The sequence below is a fragment of the Vombatus ursinus genome, unplaced genomic scaffold (assembly GCF_900497805.2).
Source record: "Vombatus ursinus unplaced genomic scaffold, bare-nosed wombat genome assembly UNPS02014798.1, whole genome shotgun sequence".
Classification (NCBI taxonomy): domain Eukaryota; kingdom Metazoa; phylum Chordata; class Mammalia; order Diprotodontia; family Vombatidae; genus Vombatus; species Vombatus ursinus.
In genome coordinates, this window is record NW_020954576.1 from 35,892,003 (window position 1) to 35,910,691 (window position 18,689).

The 18,689-nt window shown below is 36.1% G+C and overlaps 1 protein-coding gene across 1 annotated transcript in view; it reads left to right on the forward strand.

The window, feature by feature from the left end:
- The window catches only part of USH2A (usherin), a 944,914-nt gene that overhangs the window by 186,729 nt on the left and 739,496 nt on the right, over positions 1-18,689 (forward strand). Inside the window, exons 14-15 of the mRNA XM_027871555.1 lie at positions 6,560-6,723; positions 13,134-13,292. Of these exons, the coding sequence (XP_027727356.1) occupies positions 6,560-6,723; positions 13,134-13,292 (323 nt within the window). The remainder of the gene's footprint in view (positions 1-6,559; positions 6,724-13,133; positions 13,293-18,689) is intronic.

The following is an 18,689-nucleotide window of genomic DNA, read 5'->3' on the forward strand; positions in this document are numbered from 1 at the left end:
GATCACACAATCAGAGTTGCAGTGGGTAGAGGAACTCTAATAAAGAAAGACCTTTGATGGATAGAAAAGATAGGAGAATGATATCCTTAAACTTGTTTTAAATGTGCCACATGGAGGGCCCTGTGTTAGAGGTGGTCTTTAGGCATATGCAATTTTTTTTGTTCTTAATAATTTGTGGTGCCAAAATTGCTTATGCTAATCAATGCCATTGCCGTGGGCTAATTGTTAGAGTAATTCTTTTTGAAGGTAACACGTTTCAGTTCCTATCACAGTTAATAAAATGCCAGTGCGATAGTTTTCATGAGCAAATCTGAAGCCCAGAAATTGCAGATAGATAACTTGATAGTTTGTTCCCTAATACTTGCTTCACTGGTTATAGTCCCTGGTTATAGTCATTGATCTCAAACTACTACTAACTACAGACTACTACTACTATGAAGTATGTCTTATGATACTCACTGGGCAGAACTAGAAATATGGCATCTGATATTATTTCTGTGGCCTAAATAAAATTTCCTAGACTTATGTGTGAGGAACAGGGCCTGGTTATGCTTTGGAGAATGTTCTCACCTCTCTTGACTCAAGAGAAGATAACTGACTTTGACTTAATTTTGAAGGTAACTTGACTCAAGTAAAAATAATTTTACTTGGGGAAACCTGAGAAAATATATGCACAGTAACCCCTAGTATCCTGATACAGACCTGGAAAGTGCATACATTCTATATCATAGTATTTTCATAGGATTACATCTTGACCTGGAAAGGATCTTACAGGCCATCAAATCCAGCCCCCTCATTTAATGCATGGAGAAGCTGAAATTGAAGAGACAGGGTTTGAACCTGGGTCTTTTGCCTCCAGTCTTTCCCTTCTACCACACTGTATTCTTCCTTTCACCCATAGCTAAGTAACAACAAAAGGTAGTCTAAAATTTAATTCTTTAGCAGGTAGAACAGATACCAAGTTATCAAATCGTAGATTCTGATCACAAACTAGAATAATAGATTTAGAGTTGAAAGAAATCTTGTTCTTTGTCTTGTAAAGGCTCTTAATGACTCCATTTCTTGGCAGAGATACTGGAGTGGTTTGCCATTTCCTTCTTCAGTTCATTTTACAGATGAGGAAATTGAGGCAAATGCGGTGACATGATTTCCCAGGATCACACAGCTAGTAAGTGTTTGAAGCCAGATTTGAATTCGGGTAGATAAGTCTTCCTGACTCCAGGCCCAGCACTCTGTGTGCTGTGCCACTTAGCTGCCCAGAAGAGATCTTATTGAGCCATCAAGCCTGAGGTAGGATTTCAACTCTGGTCTTGCTGTCTATCAAATACAGCATTTAGCTTCCTCTTAAAATTTTATTAAAAGGAGGAAAACAAAATCAAGACTCTTGAATGAAAAACCATTAGTTCCCAACATGTATAATAATGTTCTAATCATAGTTCTGAAAATGAGGGCTTCTCAGAGAGGTTCTTTGTCCCCATCAGTCTTTTTTTCACCATGATGCTCTCTGAAGGTTAAAGTGTTGGAGAACGGGATAATTTTATTCTTCTTGAGATTCTAGCTTCCTGCCATACTTTATGGATCTCTAGTTCTATAGTCTTTTGTAAGGTTGATTGAAAATAATTCTCTATGGTTTTCCAGTTTTTCAGTGCCATCTTCCCCATACAAAATGAGGACAAAACTTTAGTGACCTTTTCCTGTCTCCAAGTGCCACTATTAAGTTTCTCTCTTTCCTCCAGCCTTCAACTCTCACTCGCTCCCCACCCCCATTAGTTACCACTGAACCTTCATACAAACTTACATTTTTTCTTCCTAGTCACTAAACTGAGGGAGGGAATGGAAGAAAATAATCCATCATTTGATGCATAAAGGAGAAACCCCCTCCACCAGACAAGTTCCACTCCAATGTCTTATTACAATGTGGAGGCAACTCTGGGTTTCTGAAGGCTATCCAGTAAAGTACAAGGTTGGCAATCCTACCAAATTGGGAAGTCTTTGAGAAAGGGCGTAGTGATAAATTGTCTGACTGCCAGCTTAGGACCCAACTAGCCAAATTTGAGAGGCTCATCACCAGAAGGTTGTTCTCCAGGTGATGAAGCTTTTTGGCAATCAGAACTCATGAATGTCTGGAGGCCTTATGATTCATGTTGGTGGAGGAGAGTGCTTGGTGATTAAATTATAGATTTTTGAAGAATATTGACAAAAAACATTGGAAAACTTAGATTTGGATTCCCCTTGGATCATGATAGGGGAAGATTTTAGACTTGGCCCTAGTGACTTTCCCTTCAAGGAATTTTCCTTCAATAATTCAACTTTTTGTTGCCTGCATATTTAGGCCTTACTGTCTCATTTTGGGCATTTTTTTTACACCTACTATCAATTTTGGGGCAATGTGGCATCATGGAAAAAGAGTAAGATCTGGAGTCAGGAAGGTCTGCCTTTAACCCTTAAGAGCTATGTGACCCTGGACAAATCACGTAACTTGTACAGATAAAAATTTCTATAGTAACTATCTCACAAGGTTGTTGTGAAGCCCAAATAAGATAACATATGTAAAAAATTTTTAAAAGTTTGATAAGTATTGGTTATCATTGTCATCATCAGTTCATATCTGCCCAGGGAATGCCAATCCTGATATTAACTCATCAAACATAATTGAAGTCATACGTCATTCAAAGATAAATTGGATAATTCATTCATTCATTCAGCAGATACGTATTGAGCCTGCTATATGCAAAACATTACTTTAGCTGCTGTATAGTATAGTATACCGGAAAAAGCTGGTTTTGGAGTAAGGAAACCTGAATTTGAATCTTAATTCTTCCATTTATTTGCTTTGTGACCATTCACAAGTCACATAAATTTTGCATGCCTCAGTTTCTTTATTTGGAAATGAGAACTCTTACTATTTACTCTATCTACTTTAAAGAGTTGTTGGGAAGAAATCGTTTTGTAGACCCTAAAGCACTTTATTGACAGAGGTTATTAATGAAAAACAGTCCTTGATCCCAAGGATTTTCTAATCTAGTTATGGTTTTTGAATCATGCCCTGCTCTTTGGATTGCATGTGCCAGTGTTCTCCTGCATGGGCACAGATATTTGGAAGTTAGTTATATTATTGAAAAAAAAATAAACTGTTAGCTAATGAAGAAATTCTTCAGATTTAATTTAAATGATTGTTTTTCAGTCATTTCAGCCATATTCAATTCTTTGTGACTCCATTTTAGGTTTTCTTGTCAAAGACACTAGAGTGGTTTGCCATTTCTTTCTCCAGTTCATTTTACAGAAGAGGAAACTGAGGTAAACAGAGTTAAGTGACTTGCCCACAGTCACACAGCTAGTAAATGTCTGAAACCAGATTGGAGTTCAGGAAAATGAGTCTTCCTAACTTTAGGCCAGGCACTCTATTCACTGTGTCACCTATCTGCTCAAGTTTAAATGATATCAACTGCCTTTAATCAACTCAGAGAATATTGTTTATGTTTGTAAGAAAATGTGCTCTCTCCTCTTTGGTACATGAAATATTGGATTGTTCTTCTGGTTCACAGAGAGGAGGAGGTAGAAAGATGGTGCTGTTGTCTTGACAGTGTCATGCAATAAAATTAAAAGCCCTGAAGAAGCTGTTCCCCCAGTGCTTAACACAAAACCTCACACATCAAAATAACTTAATAATTGTTTGCTGGCTGGACTTGACTTGGAAAGGGTGCATTGAAAAGACTTTCAGTATAATCTAATTGGAAGATTAGTCAAAAAGCATTTATCAAACTCTTACTATAGACTAGGCTCCGTGCTAAGTGCTGAGATGCAAAGAAAGGCAGAAAAGTCCCTGCTTTCAAGGAGCTTTTGATCTTTTTCCTCTCCTTTGAGTGATGAGGGCATGCCAATATCATGGCTGATATTATAGAAGAAAGTTTGTGGTTTGATTTGAATCATATGGAAATTATTATTTTTCTCATTATTTTCCTGAGATAAAAAAATTATTTAGTGCTGTCAAAGTTTATATCTTTCATAAATTTATGTTTACCAAGAATCTGAAATAACAACAACAATAAAAATACACCTAATAGTGCTTTTTAAAAATAACTGCATGTTTTTTTTTTGGAGTGCAAAAGATGAACAAAAAATCAGAAATTTATTCACTACATCAGTGTTCAAAATTTCTCATGGGATCATCATAGCTTCAACCCAATCTCCTATGACTATTACATAGTCCTGCAAAATGATAATTAACGATGAACATAAGTAGTTCTGAAATGTTTTCTGAATACCAAAGATTAAATTTGCTTCCTAAAACTTGAGTGTGAAATGCATTTATTGTATTCTAATTATTTGAAAATTAATAATCCACGTAGAACATATTTGATAACTATCAGAATTCCATTCCCCAAACATTTTAGAAAAATAGGAATTTACTGCACAAAATTAACCATGGAAATTCAACCTATGTTAAAATATTGGCAACATTTAAAGTCATTTTTCTATGAAAATAATCCCTTTTCTCAAATCTGATGCATTTTTAAAGGAAATTAGGGAAACACAGAATTAGAAGGGTTCTCCAGTATCTAGGAAGCACGTAACTTCCCCCCTCCGATGAGTAATCATCTAGTAAAAACCTTCCACTTACAGACCTCTACAGTGATGGGGAACTCACCACCTTCTTTGCCAACCATTCCACTAATGGATACATGCAGTAGTTTGTTCCTTACCTAAACTAAAATCTGCTTCTTTGTAACTTGTAGTAAATGGTCTTAGCTCTCCCCTAAGGCTAACCAAAACAAATCTCATTCCTTTCCCAAATGACAGTCCTACAAATGTTTGAAGACAGCTCAAATATTTCCCCTTACATCAGGAGATTGGGAGCAGTGGGCTTGGGAAATAGAGGAACATTCAGGTTACTCTCACTTGCTGCCTGAAGGGAAAATTCTCTCAGTACCTCTCACTGCTATAGGAGCAGCTAATGAGGAAGGAGGTTGATAGGGTAGCTAGTTTCATCAGCGTATTTAGGAATGCCAAGGAAGGCTGTTGACCTATGAATGGTGGTAGATGTATGAGCTTGATGCTTACTTGGTAGTGAGATAGTTTGGTGTGTAGAGTGTATAATGGTACTTGAAGGTTGGTGGTTGTCAGGGGCTGGTGAGAGTTTGAGTAAAGATCTACAAAGGAACAGAAATGTGTAACAATTATGTTGTGGTGTGCTGATTCATGCCTCTTTCTGCATCATTTTGTGGCATGAGGGTATGTTCATGTATGAATTGGTCTGGCTTTCTAACTTGGTGGCTCTAGACCTCCTACACAGTAGGAAAAACAAGTAGAAAAACAAGTGCTAATGGAGGTATGAAGTATACTCCAGTAAAAACCTTCCATCAGATTTGCATCTGTCGATAATCATTGCTATCTGGTTTCCATTGTTCAACCAGAACCAATCCACCAAATTGTACCAGCCTGTATCATATCCACATGGATATAACAGGTTTAGAGATTTAGAACTTGAATGAGGTCAGTTAGTACAATCCCTTGATTTTTATAGTTGAGGATATTGGACTAAGTTACTTGCTGTATATCACACAGATATTAAGTAGTATAGTCAAGATTTAAATCCAGGGACTCTGACTCTGCTTCCATTCCTGTTTCCACTGTACGATGTTATGTTCCCTATCAGAGAGGCTTGTCTAAGGCCAATTTTATTATGTCTGCGGCATTTTTCTGTTCCTATAAGTTTAGTAACTATAGTTAAAAAAAAATAATGGATCATGGGCTCATAGATTTAGAGTTGGAAAGGGATCTTACTCCAGGTCATCCAGTCCAATTCTTTCATTTTACTCTTCATTCCAGTGACACTGGCTTCCTCACTGTTCCATGCATAAGACACTTCTATAGGCATTTTTGCTGACAGTCCCCCATTACTGGAATGCTTTGCCTCCTTAACTTCAACTACTGGCCTCCCTGGCCCAACTAAATTCTGCTTTCTACTGGCAGCTTTTACCAACCCTTCTTAATTCTAGTGCCTTCCCTCTTGTAGTTATTTCCTATTTTTCCTGTATATAGCTTGTTCCTACACATTTATTTCCTTTTTGTCTTCCCTATTAGATAGTGAATTGTTTGAGAGCAGGTATTGTCTTTTGACTCTTTTTGTATCCCCAGTACTTAGCACAGTGTCTAGTATGTAGTAGACACTTAATAAATATTTACTTGTTGATTGATTTTATGGATGAGGAAACAGATGAGTCTTTTTCTGAGAGAGTTAGTCTCTCTCAGTAGGATGCCACTGGGCAGATTATTATATTAGATGCTTTAGAATAATGCAAAAAAAAAGAATTAGAAGACACAGCTCTTGCAATGAGGACTTCGATTAGTTAAATCAGGGAAGATTTTGCGGGGGAGGTGTGAGCAAGATTTTGAGTCACTTGGGTTGTATTCATCAATTCTTTATCGCATGGGAAAAATAGATTTATCTTACCCTTTGAAGTTTATGGCCTACTTTAAATGACTGACTACTCTAAATAACATGACTGAACGAGTCCGATGTCCTTTTCCTTTGATGGTTTATTTATTTTATTTACAGATGCTACCCATGCAACTGTCATCTCCCTGGAGCCTTGAATGAAAGTTGTCATCTGGTCACTGGTCAATGTTTCTGTAAACAGTTTGTAACTAGCTTAAAGTGTGATGATTGTGTTCCTGGTGCAAGTCATTTGGATATTCAAAACCTATTTGGTTGCAGCAAAAGTAAGTGCATGGGGTCTAAAATGTACACTGAGGGTTTTTTTTTAATTGACACATGGGAAGTCAGTTTTCTTCACTAAGAAATGAGAAGAAAAGTTGGATTTGCATTGAATTTGGGGGAAATCTCAGTGAAAGAAAAAGATCAATTATCAAAGGAAGTAATGGAACCTACTCTTCTGGATCTGGGTTGTCTTCATCTAGAATTTGTGGTTTGAGGCTAATATGACCTGTAAAGAAAATAATTAAATGTATGCCCTTACAATCAAGATTGCTTGCAGACCTCTAATTCCACGATGAATGGAAGATTTCTTCAAATCAACGTCAGGTTCTTATGTCATTACCTTCTTCAAAGGTAAAGCTGTATTTATAGGAATGCCTAATAGGTAGCATTTATATTGTGTGACACACATTCTTCCATATGGTCTCCTGAAACATCTATAAGTGCTCATGCTAGGAAATGTCCCAAGTAATATCAGATTGTCACAAGCCAGTGGGTTGTTGTACCATCTGCATACTTAAGGGTGAGGAAGAAATGAATCAAGTATCACCCCCATGGTAACCACTGTGAATCTGGAGTAGAGGCAAGATTGAGTGCTCAGGCTGCCATTGCATGTTATTTAATGAATAATAACTATGATTGCTGACATCCATAGTGCTTTAAGGTTTTAAAAAAATGCTTAATATACATTTTCCTACTTGATTCTTCTAACAATCCTGAGAGGTAGTTGCCATAGGTAATACAAATACCAATAATAATGATGATTATTATTTCCATTTGAGAGGAAGTGTGGTTTAGACTCTGATGGATAGAGAGCTGGTCTTGAAGCCGGGAGAAGACATGGGTTCAAGTGTTGCTTCTGATGGTTACCAGCTGTGTGACCCCAGGCAAGTTGCCTAAATTGTCAGGGACCTCAGCAACTCCTTAAGACTAAGAATGTGGTGACCTGCAATAGTAAAGAGAGCTTCATCATCTGTCAATCTATGCCAATGACATCACGCATCTAATTCCCACCCTGTTATTTCCATATTCCAGACAAATTGAGGCTTAGAGACATTAAGGTACCTTTGAACAAGCATAGCTAGTATCAAAGGAAGGAGATCAAGCCTAGCTTTTTTCCTGACTCACAGTCCTACATTTCTGTTATGCTATACTGCCTCAAGTTTACTAGAAAGGAAACGAAGGAGACAAGCATTTATTTAGTGCCCAAGATGTGCTAGGCACATGCTAAGCATTTTACAAATAAATTCTCATTTTATCCTCACAAGTACATTGGGTAATCAGGACTGTTATTATTCTCATTTTACTTTTGAAGAAACTGAGGCAAACAGAGGTTAAGTGACTTGCTCAGGGTCACATGGCTAGTAAGTATCAGAGGCTGAATTTGAATTAAGGTCTTCCTAGCTCCAATGAACTAGAATGTTTGTGTCACAGTGTCTTGCCTGCACATTTTAAGTCATGTTATCTGAAAAGCACCATTGTGAATGTTTATGTCTTTTTGTGGTTACACATGGGAAATTATTTTATTCAATGTCTATGCTTATTAACATAGAATATGGATCATAGTAAGCAGTTAACAAATTTCTGTTTATTACTATTGATTAAATATATAGGCTGATGTCAAAACTAAAAGAGACTTCAGAGATTATTTCACCCAACCTTTTCATTTTACTAACAAGGAAACTGAGGTCAATGAAGTCATGTGACTCTCTAGGGGCAGATCTGAGACTAAAACCAGTGGTTCCAAATGCAAAGTTTATTTATTTATTTTTTTCTGTTACACAATACTGCTTTCAGCTTATTTCAAGTGTACCATTTAGGTATGGGTTTGGGTGAAATTTTTCAAACTGAATTTTGTATTGGCATTACACATATCTAGTGCTAAAAGATTCTGAGGTTGGTTTTGTTATTTTTTCCGATTCATTTCAATATAAAAATAAATAGCAGTAATTTTGTTGGGGGTACTGGGCACATGTTCCAACTTTGTTTTCCAATATAATATCATCTCCAAAAGTCTAAGAGCTCAGATCATGAGACAAAGTCTTAAGAATTGTCTCAGACAAAGGTCATGGTCACTAGTTAAGTGACTGAACAGTTCTTTGATTCTTGAAATGAACTGTATTTCGTTTATATGATAAATATAGCAAATTTCATTATTGACTGACAGGGAAATTAGCAAGATCCCACTTTACTAAGCTTCTTTTACTTTATAATATTTAATTATTAAGGATCAATAGTTGCGAAATTTGAAAAAAATGACTTACCCATTAAGAAATTAAAGAATAATATAATTGCTTGGTTAAAATTTAGTCAGGATTAGAGGATATACTTATTGCTTAGGAAAGCCCTTTCAGTTCTTGGGACCAGGAAAAGAAGGATCCCTCAGAATGCATGGCCAAACTATCTGGGGGAAGAGTCATTTGGAAAGGGTCCTCTTTTGTTGAATTTGACTTAGGAACCTAGAATTTAAAATATGCTACTGGTCCTGTTGTGGCAACTTGCATCATGCTAACTTTATAATTTTTTGAAACTTCTTAAGGATTTGGAAGAACTCGCATTTACTCAGAGTCCCATTGAGCTCATATGATATCTTGTCTGACCCAACAGCCATCTCAACTGGCGCTTTAAATTGCCTCCTCAGAAAGTCAAGTGGTACTCATTGAATCATTAGACCTCAGTAGCTGAATTTTCAAAATTTCTCATTTCACTGCCATCCAGACATGGTTTGCTTAGACTGTGAAATCTGACAAGATCCTAGTCAGAGGCTATCACAACAAATAATCATGTGTAAATGTTTGAAAGACTAAGTGAGATGAACTCTCTCGTTGCCAAGGAAATTTTTATTCCATGCAAATTATCATTTTGGCTTTCAATTTCTGGGACTTTAGGCATGAGACTTAAACAATCTTCTGTGAGTTGTATTAGAGGTATTTCAGGAAGCTGAAAGGCAGTATTAAGGTCAATTTTTCTATCTGCTTTATCTTCCATGCTTCTGATTAAATGCAGATAGCTAAATAATAGTAATAATAACAACAATGGCCTGCATTTATATAGGGCTTTAAGGTTTGCATAGCACTTCACAAATACAATGTCATTTGATCCTCACAATAACCCTGGAAGGTAGGTGCTATTATTATCCTCATTTTACAGATGAGGAAATTGAGGCATAGAATGGTTAAGCGACATGTCCAAAGTCACACACCTAGTAAGTGTCTGTGGCTGCAAATAAACTCAGGTCTTTCTAACTCTAAGTCTGACACTCTTCCCACTGTTCCATCTAGCTGCGTGTATATATCATTAGATGTTTCTTTCTATCTATCTATCTATCTATGTATGTATGTATCTATCTATCTATCTAATCTATCTATCTATCTATCATCTATCTATCTATCTATCTATCTATCTATCTATCTATCTATCTCTATCTATCTATCCATCCATCTATCCATCCATCTATCTATCTTTCCATCTATTCACATACATATTGTTTCTCATACACATGACGACGACTAGAATTAGTCGCCTTTTTCCCACGGTAAGCTAGAAATACTAAGTAGGCAAGAATTGCTGGCCTTTTGGGATGGCTACAGATAAGATAGCCAAGTCTCAAAACTTTTTTGAGCAATTAAAGACAGTTGAGTTCAGAGGCCTAGATATAGGCCCACTGAAGGGAACGAAAGCACTACCAATACTCAGCCAGCAAAGGAGATTTTGCCAAAGGAAAGCCCTCTAGGTCTTTAAGTATAGGGTACTGGTTGTCAATAACTGTATTTTTATATGCCATCATTAGTACTACTTAGTGTTCCTTTAGATCCATATTCATCCAGGATCATGGCTTGTAGCAATTGTGACACAAGGAAGAAAAAGCCTAGGCCAAGGGAAGGGAAAGAATGAATATCCGCGTTAATGCTTCTTCAGAAAGTAATCTTGGTACTAGCTATCAGGCTAGCAGAGAGGTATGATTTTGGAGGTCTATGTATCAGTTCTGGAACTCTCCACATTTCAAATTGATTGATCATGAAATTCCTTTCTCATTGCAATTGTCTTAAAATATTTTTAGTCTGTTGCATTAATATGGAGACAGTCTGGTGTATAGCATACTGGACCTGGAGTCAGGAGATCTCTTGAATTCTGCCTCTGGCATAATCTTATGTGTGAGCATTGGCAAACCACTTCATTTTTCTGAGACTTAGTCTTCTTATCTGAAAAATTGGGGTTGTTGTGAGGAGAGTGCTTCTTAAACCTTAAAGGGCTCTATAAATAAGTTATTATTGCATCATAATTATGGAATTCCCTTCAGTACTGATGAACCAGCAATGAAATCTAATGGAAAACCTTTGTCCAAAAATTTTGCCACTCTTTTTCTCATTGTAAATGGTTATTAGATTTTAAATTTCATGGCAGAAGTAGTAACAGGTGCAAAGTGTTTGTGGGGGTTGAGTCAAGGCAGGAAGATATATGAGCAGACAACATTAGAGACAGTGAGGTGGCATAGTGAATTGAGTAACAGACTTGCAATCAGGAAGACATGAGTTCAAATTCAACCTCAGATACTTCTTAGTTATATGACCTTGGATGAGTCACTAAACTTCTTTTTTTGTCAGTTTCCTCATCTGGGAAATGAGGACCACAAAAGCACTTACTACCAGGATTGTTGTGAGGAGAAAATGAGATAATATTTGTTAAGCACTTTGCAAACTTTAAAGCACTTTGTAAATGCTAGTTATTATTTTTTCCACTTAATAGTAGTTTATTTTTTCAAATGACATATAAATATAGTTTTCAACATTCACTTTTATATTATTATTATTATGGCATCTGGCTTAATGTATTTGGTGAAGTTTGACAAATCTTTATTGCAAATTTGTGGGTATCAGTGCAGAAGGGGTATGTATAATTGACCTTTGGAAAGGTAAAAAAAAATTTCCCTTTTTTTCATGGACATGATGGAAATGACAATCTAGTAACTTATGTGACACGTGTTGTAGCAGGAAGAATCATGGGTTTGGAGTCAGAGGACCTGGTCTTGAATTTCAAATTTGCTACTTATTAACTATGTGATCTTTGAAAAGTCTTCTAATCACACTTGCCCTCAGTTTCTCAGTCTGTGAGATAAGGAGTATATGACATCTAAGGTCTCTTTCAGTTTAAAATCTATAAACTTGTGGATCTAAAAGAGAGAAAATGGGGTGATTGTGCTGTACCCTTGAAAAGAAGTGATTGGCAGGAAATGCTTCCTTGTTTTCAACTTCTGAAAAAATGTCTTCGGAAACTTGAGGAGAATGTGGAAGTGTAAGGAGATATTATATCAGGAGAAAACTTTTTTTCTAAGATATTGGAAATAATATAGTCTCCAGGTGTGGGGAACCCCTGGTTACCCTATGAGGTAAAGATATATATATATATATATGTATATATATATATATATACACACACACATATATATAAATATATATGTATAATATATGTGTGTGAGTTTGTGTGTATAGACACACGCACATACATATACATACATACAAAGAGGGAGAGAGAGAATTCTTTCCACACACAGAGTTTTGGATTAGATGTTCTCCAAAGTCTTTTCCAACTTAACGATGCTATGATTCTATGAGGTAGTTATATAGTCATAAATATGCTATAATTACATTCCTCCTTTTGAATGGAAGCTCCCTGATGGCAAGGACTGTCTTTATTTTAGCTTCTTTTTCTATCTCCAGGGCTTAGCTCAGTCCTTGGCACCTAGGAAGAACTTACTACATGTTTGTTTCCCTCCTACAAAGCAATGAGATGGATTTTCCCATCTGGCCTTGGGGTATGCTGTCTCATCACTCAATAGTTACACTGAGTGTGTATATCTGTGGCTTTGTGATAGTAACTCTGCTATTTAAGATCAATAGCCATACATATCCCGAAATAGGATCCTTTTTGCTCTGTGAAGTGAGATGTGAGATGACTGTTGCAGCAATGTAATAGAAAATTTCCTTAAAAAAGCCAAGAAATTACATTGCTTAAAATTTCAGGTTTTAATTAAACTCAGTTATTTTGGGGTATAAGTGAATTAAACAGATATACAATAAGCACTATCCATCTTTGGATAAACTCTGAAAATAAGGGTCAGGAAGAAAGCTCTTAGAAAATTTTAGCATTTATGATCATAGACTTTGGTGGGTTTTTCAAGTAAATTTATGTCAGCTACTTTGACCTACCGATTTGTTTTATGTTGATAGATAAAAAGCTTTGTTTCAGAGAGCTCATGATACATTAGCTTTGTTTATTAATGTCTTGGTAAACCACATGTCTTTTTGATAAAGTAATTCTGAATCAGAAAGACCTCTTGGCTGCTGATTTCACTCCAGTTTACTTGTGTGTTTATTGATTGCCTTTGTTTATAAATGCTCTCTTCATTGTAATCTAGCTCCATCCCAGCAACCTCCACCCAGAGGACAAGTTCAAAGTTCTTCTACTATCAATCTCTCCTGGCATCCACCTGATTCCCCAAATGCCCACTGGCTTACTTACAGCTTATTTAGAGATGGTATTGAAATTTACACAACTGAAGATAAGTACCCATACGGTAAGTATGAGTATTTGAAAATGAAGCCATATACACTACATTGAGTATTTAATCCGGAATTTTCATTTTCTGAAGTTTCTGAAGAGTAGAATTTTTGTGATTTTTCTCCACTTCTTAGGCTTTAGTTTCACAAATTATTTTTTAAATTTAATTTTTAATTTATAGAATAAAACAAGAACTTCCATAACATAGTGCACTAAGAAAAAGATTGTACATGAAACTGCATACCTACTATGCACAACTTGCTATTTATTCCTTTCAAATGTGCAACAAAATTATCATGTAAGTTTCTTTTTTTTTCTTTCCCCTCCCCCATGGCTACCATTAGACACAAATGGGTGTGTACATATATGTAAAATTATTCCATACATACTTCTACTTATTCTTTCTCTGGATGCAGATAGCATCTCTCTTCATTTATTAATTTGGTTATTTATAATAGACAAAATAACTCATTCTCTTAGTCATTCTTAAAACAATATTGCTATTACTGTGTACAATATTCTCTTGGTTCTGCTCATTTCACTCTTCATTATTTCATGGAAATCTGTCCATGTTTTTCCTAAAATCATTGAGCTCAATTTCTTTTTTAAGAACTTTTTCATTAATTAATTTTTAGTTTTCAACATTCACTTCCAAAAGATTTTGAGTTCCAAATTTTCTCCCCATCTCTCTTCTCCCCCACCCCAAGATGATGTGCATTCTGAATACCCCTTCCCCCAGTCTGCCCTCCCTTCTATCACCATCCCCTTTTCTTATCCCCTTCCCCTTCTATTTTCCTGTAGGGCAGGATAGATTTCTATACCCCTTTGCCTGTATATCTTATTTCCCAGTTGCATGTAAAAACAGTTTATAACATTCATTTTTAAAACTTTGAGTTCCAAATTTTCTCCCTTTCTCCCTCCCCACCCACCCTCATTGAAAAGGCAAGCAATTTGATATAGGTTATACATGTGTAGTCATGCAAAACACTTCCATAATAGTCATGTTGTGAAAGACTAACTATATTCCCCTCCATCCTATCCCATCCCCTATTTATTCTATTCTCTCCTTTGACCCTGTCCCTCCTCAAAAGTGTTTGCTTCTGATTATCCCCTTTTCCAATCTGCCCTCCTTTCTATCATGAACTCATCATTTCTTATAGCATGGTAATATTCTATCACAATCATATACCACAACTTGTTGAGTCATTCCTTAATTGCTGGGCAGATAGACACAAACTCGTGTGTGTGTGTATGTGTGTGTGTGTGTGTGTGTGTACACATATACAGGTGTATATATGTATATATATATATATACACACACACATATATATCTATATCTATCTATACACATATGAAAATAACATTCTTTTAGCTCTATGCACCTTAAAAATGTAAATAAATAAATGTTAAAGAACTACATTTTGAAAAATGAGTAAACTAAGACTCAATAATGAATCAAAAATCTTTAAGAGATTTTATATGTGGGATGTGGACTGTTTCAATACAAAATTCTAATAATTTTAACAAATAGTTAATAAATAACTATAATATGCAAGGCATTGAGGATATAAAATAAAAGACTTTGTCCTTAAGGCACTTACATTCTTCCACTGGAGGTATTCATCACATCCACAGATAAGTAAATGCCAGATAGTTCAAGGAAGGGGATAGAACTTACTGGGAGCAATCAGGAAAGGCTTTCATGTAGGAGATAGTATCTGAGCTAAACATGAAAGGAAGTTAAGGGTTCTAAAAGGTGAAGGTGAAGAAGGCACATAGGTCAGTTTGTGTAAAGAAGTCATAGAGGTCAAAAGATAGAATATCAGCTATGAGCTTAATATGGTTGGAACATCAAGTGCATGAGGGGAAAACTATGAAAAAAGTCTGAAAAGATAAGTGGGACCCAGATTATGAAGGGCTTTACATGTCAAGCTAAGGAACTTGTAGGCTAATATCAAAGCAATAGAAATCATTAATTTTTTTTTTTTGAGCAGAGGAATGGAATGGCCAGGTCTCTTATGTAGGAAAATTCTTTTGGCAGCTGTGTGGAGAATGGATTGCAAAGGGCAAGAGGCTGGGATCTCTTTGACTGAGTAGAAGATGATTGAATTGGTCTAAGTTAGAAGTGTTGTGGGTAGAGAAAATGAGTTCCAATGTGAGAATGTTGACTTTGAGATGTCAACCAAATGGTCAGGTAGACATATTTCATAGGCTATTGATAATGTGGGACTGGAGTTCAGGAAAGAAGTTGGGGCTGGATACACACAATTGTGTGTGTGTGTGTGTGTGTGTGTGTGTGTGTGTATCATTTATATAGAGATGGTCATTAAACCTATGAGAGAGTATATAGAGAAAAAGAGAACAAAGGCTAGAACCTTGTGAGATACCCATTTAATGGATGGAGATAGAGGATAATTTAGCAGAGGATACTGAGAAACAATGTGATAGATAGAAGGAAAACCAAGGCAAAACAATGTAGCAGAAGCCAAGGGATGAGAAAATATCAAGGACTTGTCAAAAGTTGCTGAAAGTCAAGTAGAAAGAGGACTAAGAAGAGGCCACTGGATTTAGCAGAAGTAATTAGTAATTGGAAAGAGTAGTTTTGTTTGAATGGTGTTGGAAATCAAATTGGAAAGGTTGAGAAGTTAGTGGCAGATGAGGAATTAGAGGACTAGAAGTTTGTGAAAAGAAGAGAAACAACAGTAATTTGAAAGGAATGTAAGATCAAGTGAAGGGTTCATTAAGGCAAAGGAGAACTGGAAATGTAATCAGCAGGGAAGGAGTTGGGGGATAAGAAGACACTGAAAATAAGAAGCGGAATTATCAAAGATGCTAGGTTCCTGGAAGAGATGGAAGGGTATGGGGCACAAGGTCAGAGATTGGCCTTGACAAAACAAAAGTCCAGTTTCTCATCAGAAAAGGAGGAGAGAAAAAGTACTAATGTAGGCCTGGTAGCCAGTAGATGACTACACCGAGGATGTGGCATGGGTTTTATAGATGGATGGAATGTATCTTAAAGGAGGAGAGGTTGCTAAGAGAAGGAAGGTATAGCATTGGTAATGTGAATCAATAAGTATGCCTACTCCTCATCCTGGACTAGTGTGTATAGGGGCATGAGAAGAGTACTTAAAATTGAAGAGGGTAGCTGGGGATACAGTGTCTTCTGGCAGAAGCCAGATTTCCATGAGTTTCAAAGTAAAATGGATTTTAATTGAAGGAAGAGGGCTTTGGATGGAAGTTAAGGAAATTCTTCACATGACTTCAGATAACTGAAGGGGCTCAGAGACATTTTTTTTATCACAAATAACTGTCCTTACTCATTATCTTTAAAAATATTTATTTTCAGTGGTTTAGCTATCCTTTTCACGGAGACAGAAGGGTGGACTAGAAGATTTTGGACATTCTTCTACCCCTTTGTTTTGTGACTCTATTTGTATTTTGTTACAGTAAGTTATCCAATTTAAGAAACATTAGGAAGGACTTGAATCAATTCTTGCTTTCTACTGTATTCAGAACTTCAAAAATGAATGATGACTTGGAAAGTTATGTAAAACAAAGCTCAGTATGCCCTTGGTTCTGCGTATACCCTTTTTAAAGTGGTTAAAGTGATTGTTCTTCCTACCATAGGTCGATGTCCTATATTGATTAACTTTGAAATGTCTGTGCAGCATAATGTTTTATTATTATATATCACTGCAGGTTACATTTTGTAGCTTTATTACCTCTGACATGAGCCTAGGTTGTCCTGTTTACACTTCTTACAATTATACTTCTCTTACGTGCTCTAAGCTTTCTTTGAAGTTGTGGGGGGAAACTGTACTCAAAAGAGATGCAGATTGCAAAGGGAAATGAACATCTGTCTACATCTGCTACGTTGGCAATGTGGCCTAAAAACCTGCCACTCGAATGTTTGTTTTCTTCCAAATAACAGCATGATGCAGGTGTCCTGAAACTTCAGTTTCCATGATAGTGGAAAAATATGTACAGAAATATTGGGAACCCTTCTAAAAAGTACATAATTGTACTTTGTAATTGAAGATCCCTTATGAATGATGGTGTCATCTTTATATATGACCATTTGAGATCACATTGTCCTATTTCCCATATAAGCTTTAATTCAGTGTAAGAACTAAAGTTGGAAAACTGTCTGAAATACCTTTGTACCTAGAGACAGATTTCACCATGGCAACATAATATGATCCATTTTATAGAATATTAAAAATGGAATATAGTGCTTTGACACTATTTCATGATTGCACTCAGCTAGTAACTAAATAATAGTTTCTTACACAATAACTGTGTACTAGTTCGCTAATCAGACATTTATATAATCCTATTTAACAAGCCATTATTTTCTAAAACCACAGTTTTCGTGAAAAAGATTACAATTCTGACATTTCTTGACAATCGCTGTAATTAATGATGTGAAAATCATCTGCATGATGGCATTTGAATAGTAAGAACAATTTGTTAATGCTGTCAGAACTTTGTATCATTCCAATAACACCCTGATGTTTATTACTGTAGTTTTGGTGTGTGTGTAGCATATGTAATATGAAAAGGAAACACCACTTATATACAGCTGGATGAGTACAGATCTTTTGGTTAAATAAAAGAGTTTGGAATTACAGTTGGAAGAGCATTGAACTTTTCAAGGAAAATTAACAATATTGCCTTCAAAGATAGCTTGATGTTTTAGATGAAGACATTATAGAATTCCTCATTAAAATAACTTTTGGACTTCTGCTCGCTGGACTGATGGACCATGGAGTTCCCCAGGAGGCAACTCTCTTTGTCTGAGAGACAAACCAGACCTACTTACTATGAAAAACGAAATATTTGAGATCTCAGATTCACTAGAAGTAAGACAGAAATGTATAAAGATTTCATTTCATTCTATTGATTATTTCTAATGTGGTCATTTTGAGTGCTATCCAGGAATGTTACCACATTGTTTAAGTTGAATATTATAGGTAAAAGGATGTTGAAGAATCCTGTGTGGTTATTTCTTCCTTTTATGAGTCAGGAATAGGATAGGGTTCAGTCAGAGAACTGTAGAATCCAAAAGCTGGAAGAGACCTCAGAAGCCATCTAGTACAATCAGTACTTAACCAAGAATCTTTTCTATGGCATCCCAGCAAGAATTTTTTCAGTGTTCACTGAAGGGGGACCCACTACTTACCAAGGCATCCCTTTTCATTTTTTGGACAGCTCTAAGTGTTAGGAAGTTTTCCTGACATTGAGTCCACATTTGCCTCTCTAATTTCTGTTTATTGTTAGTAGTTCTGCCCTCAGGCTAAACTGAGCAAGTCCAATCCCTCTCTTACACAATAGCTGTTGTGATGCTTGCAGATAATTTTCACATATTCCCCAAGTCTTCTCTTTCTTAGGTTTAACATCTTCAGTTCCTTCA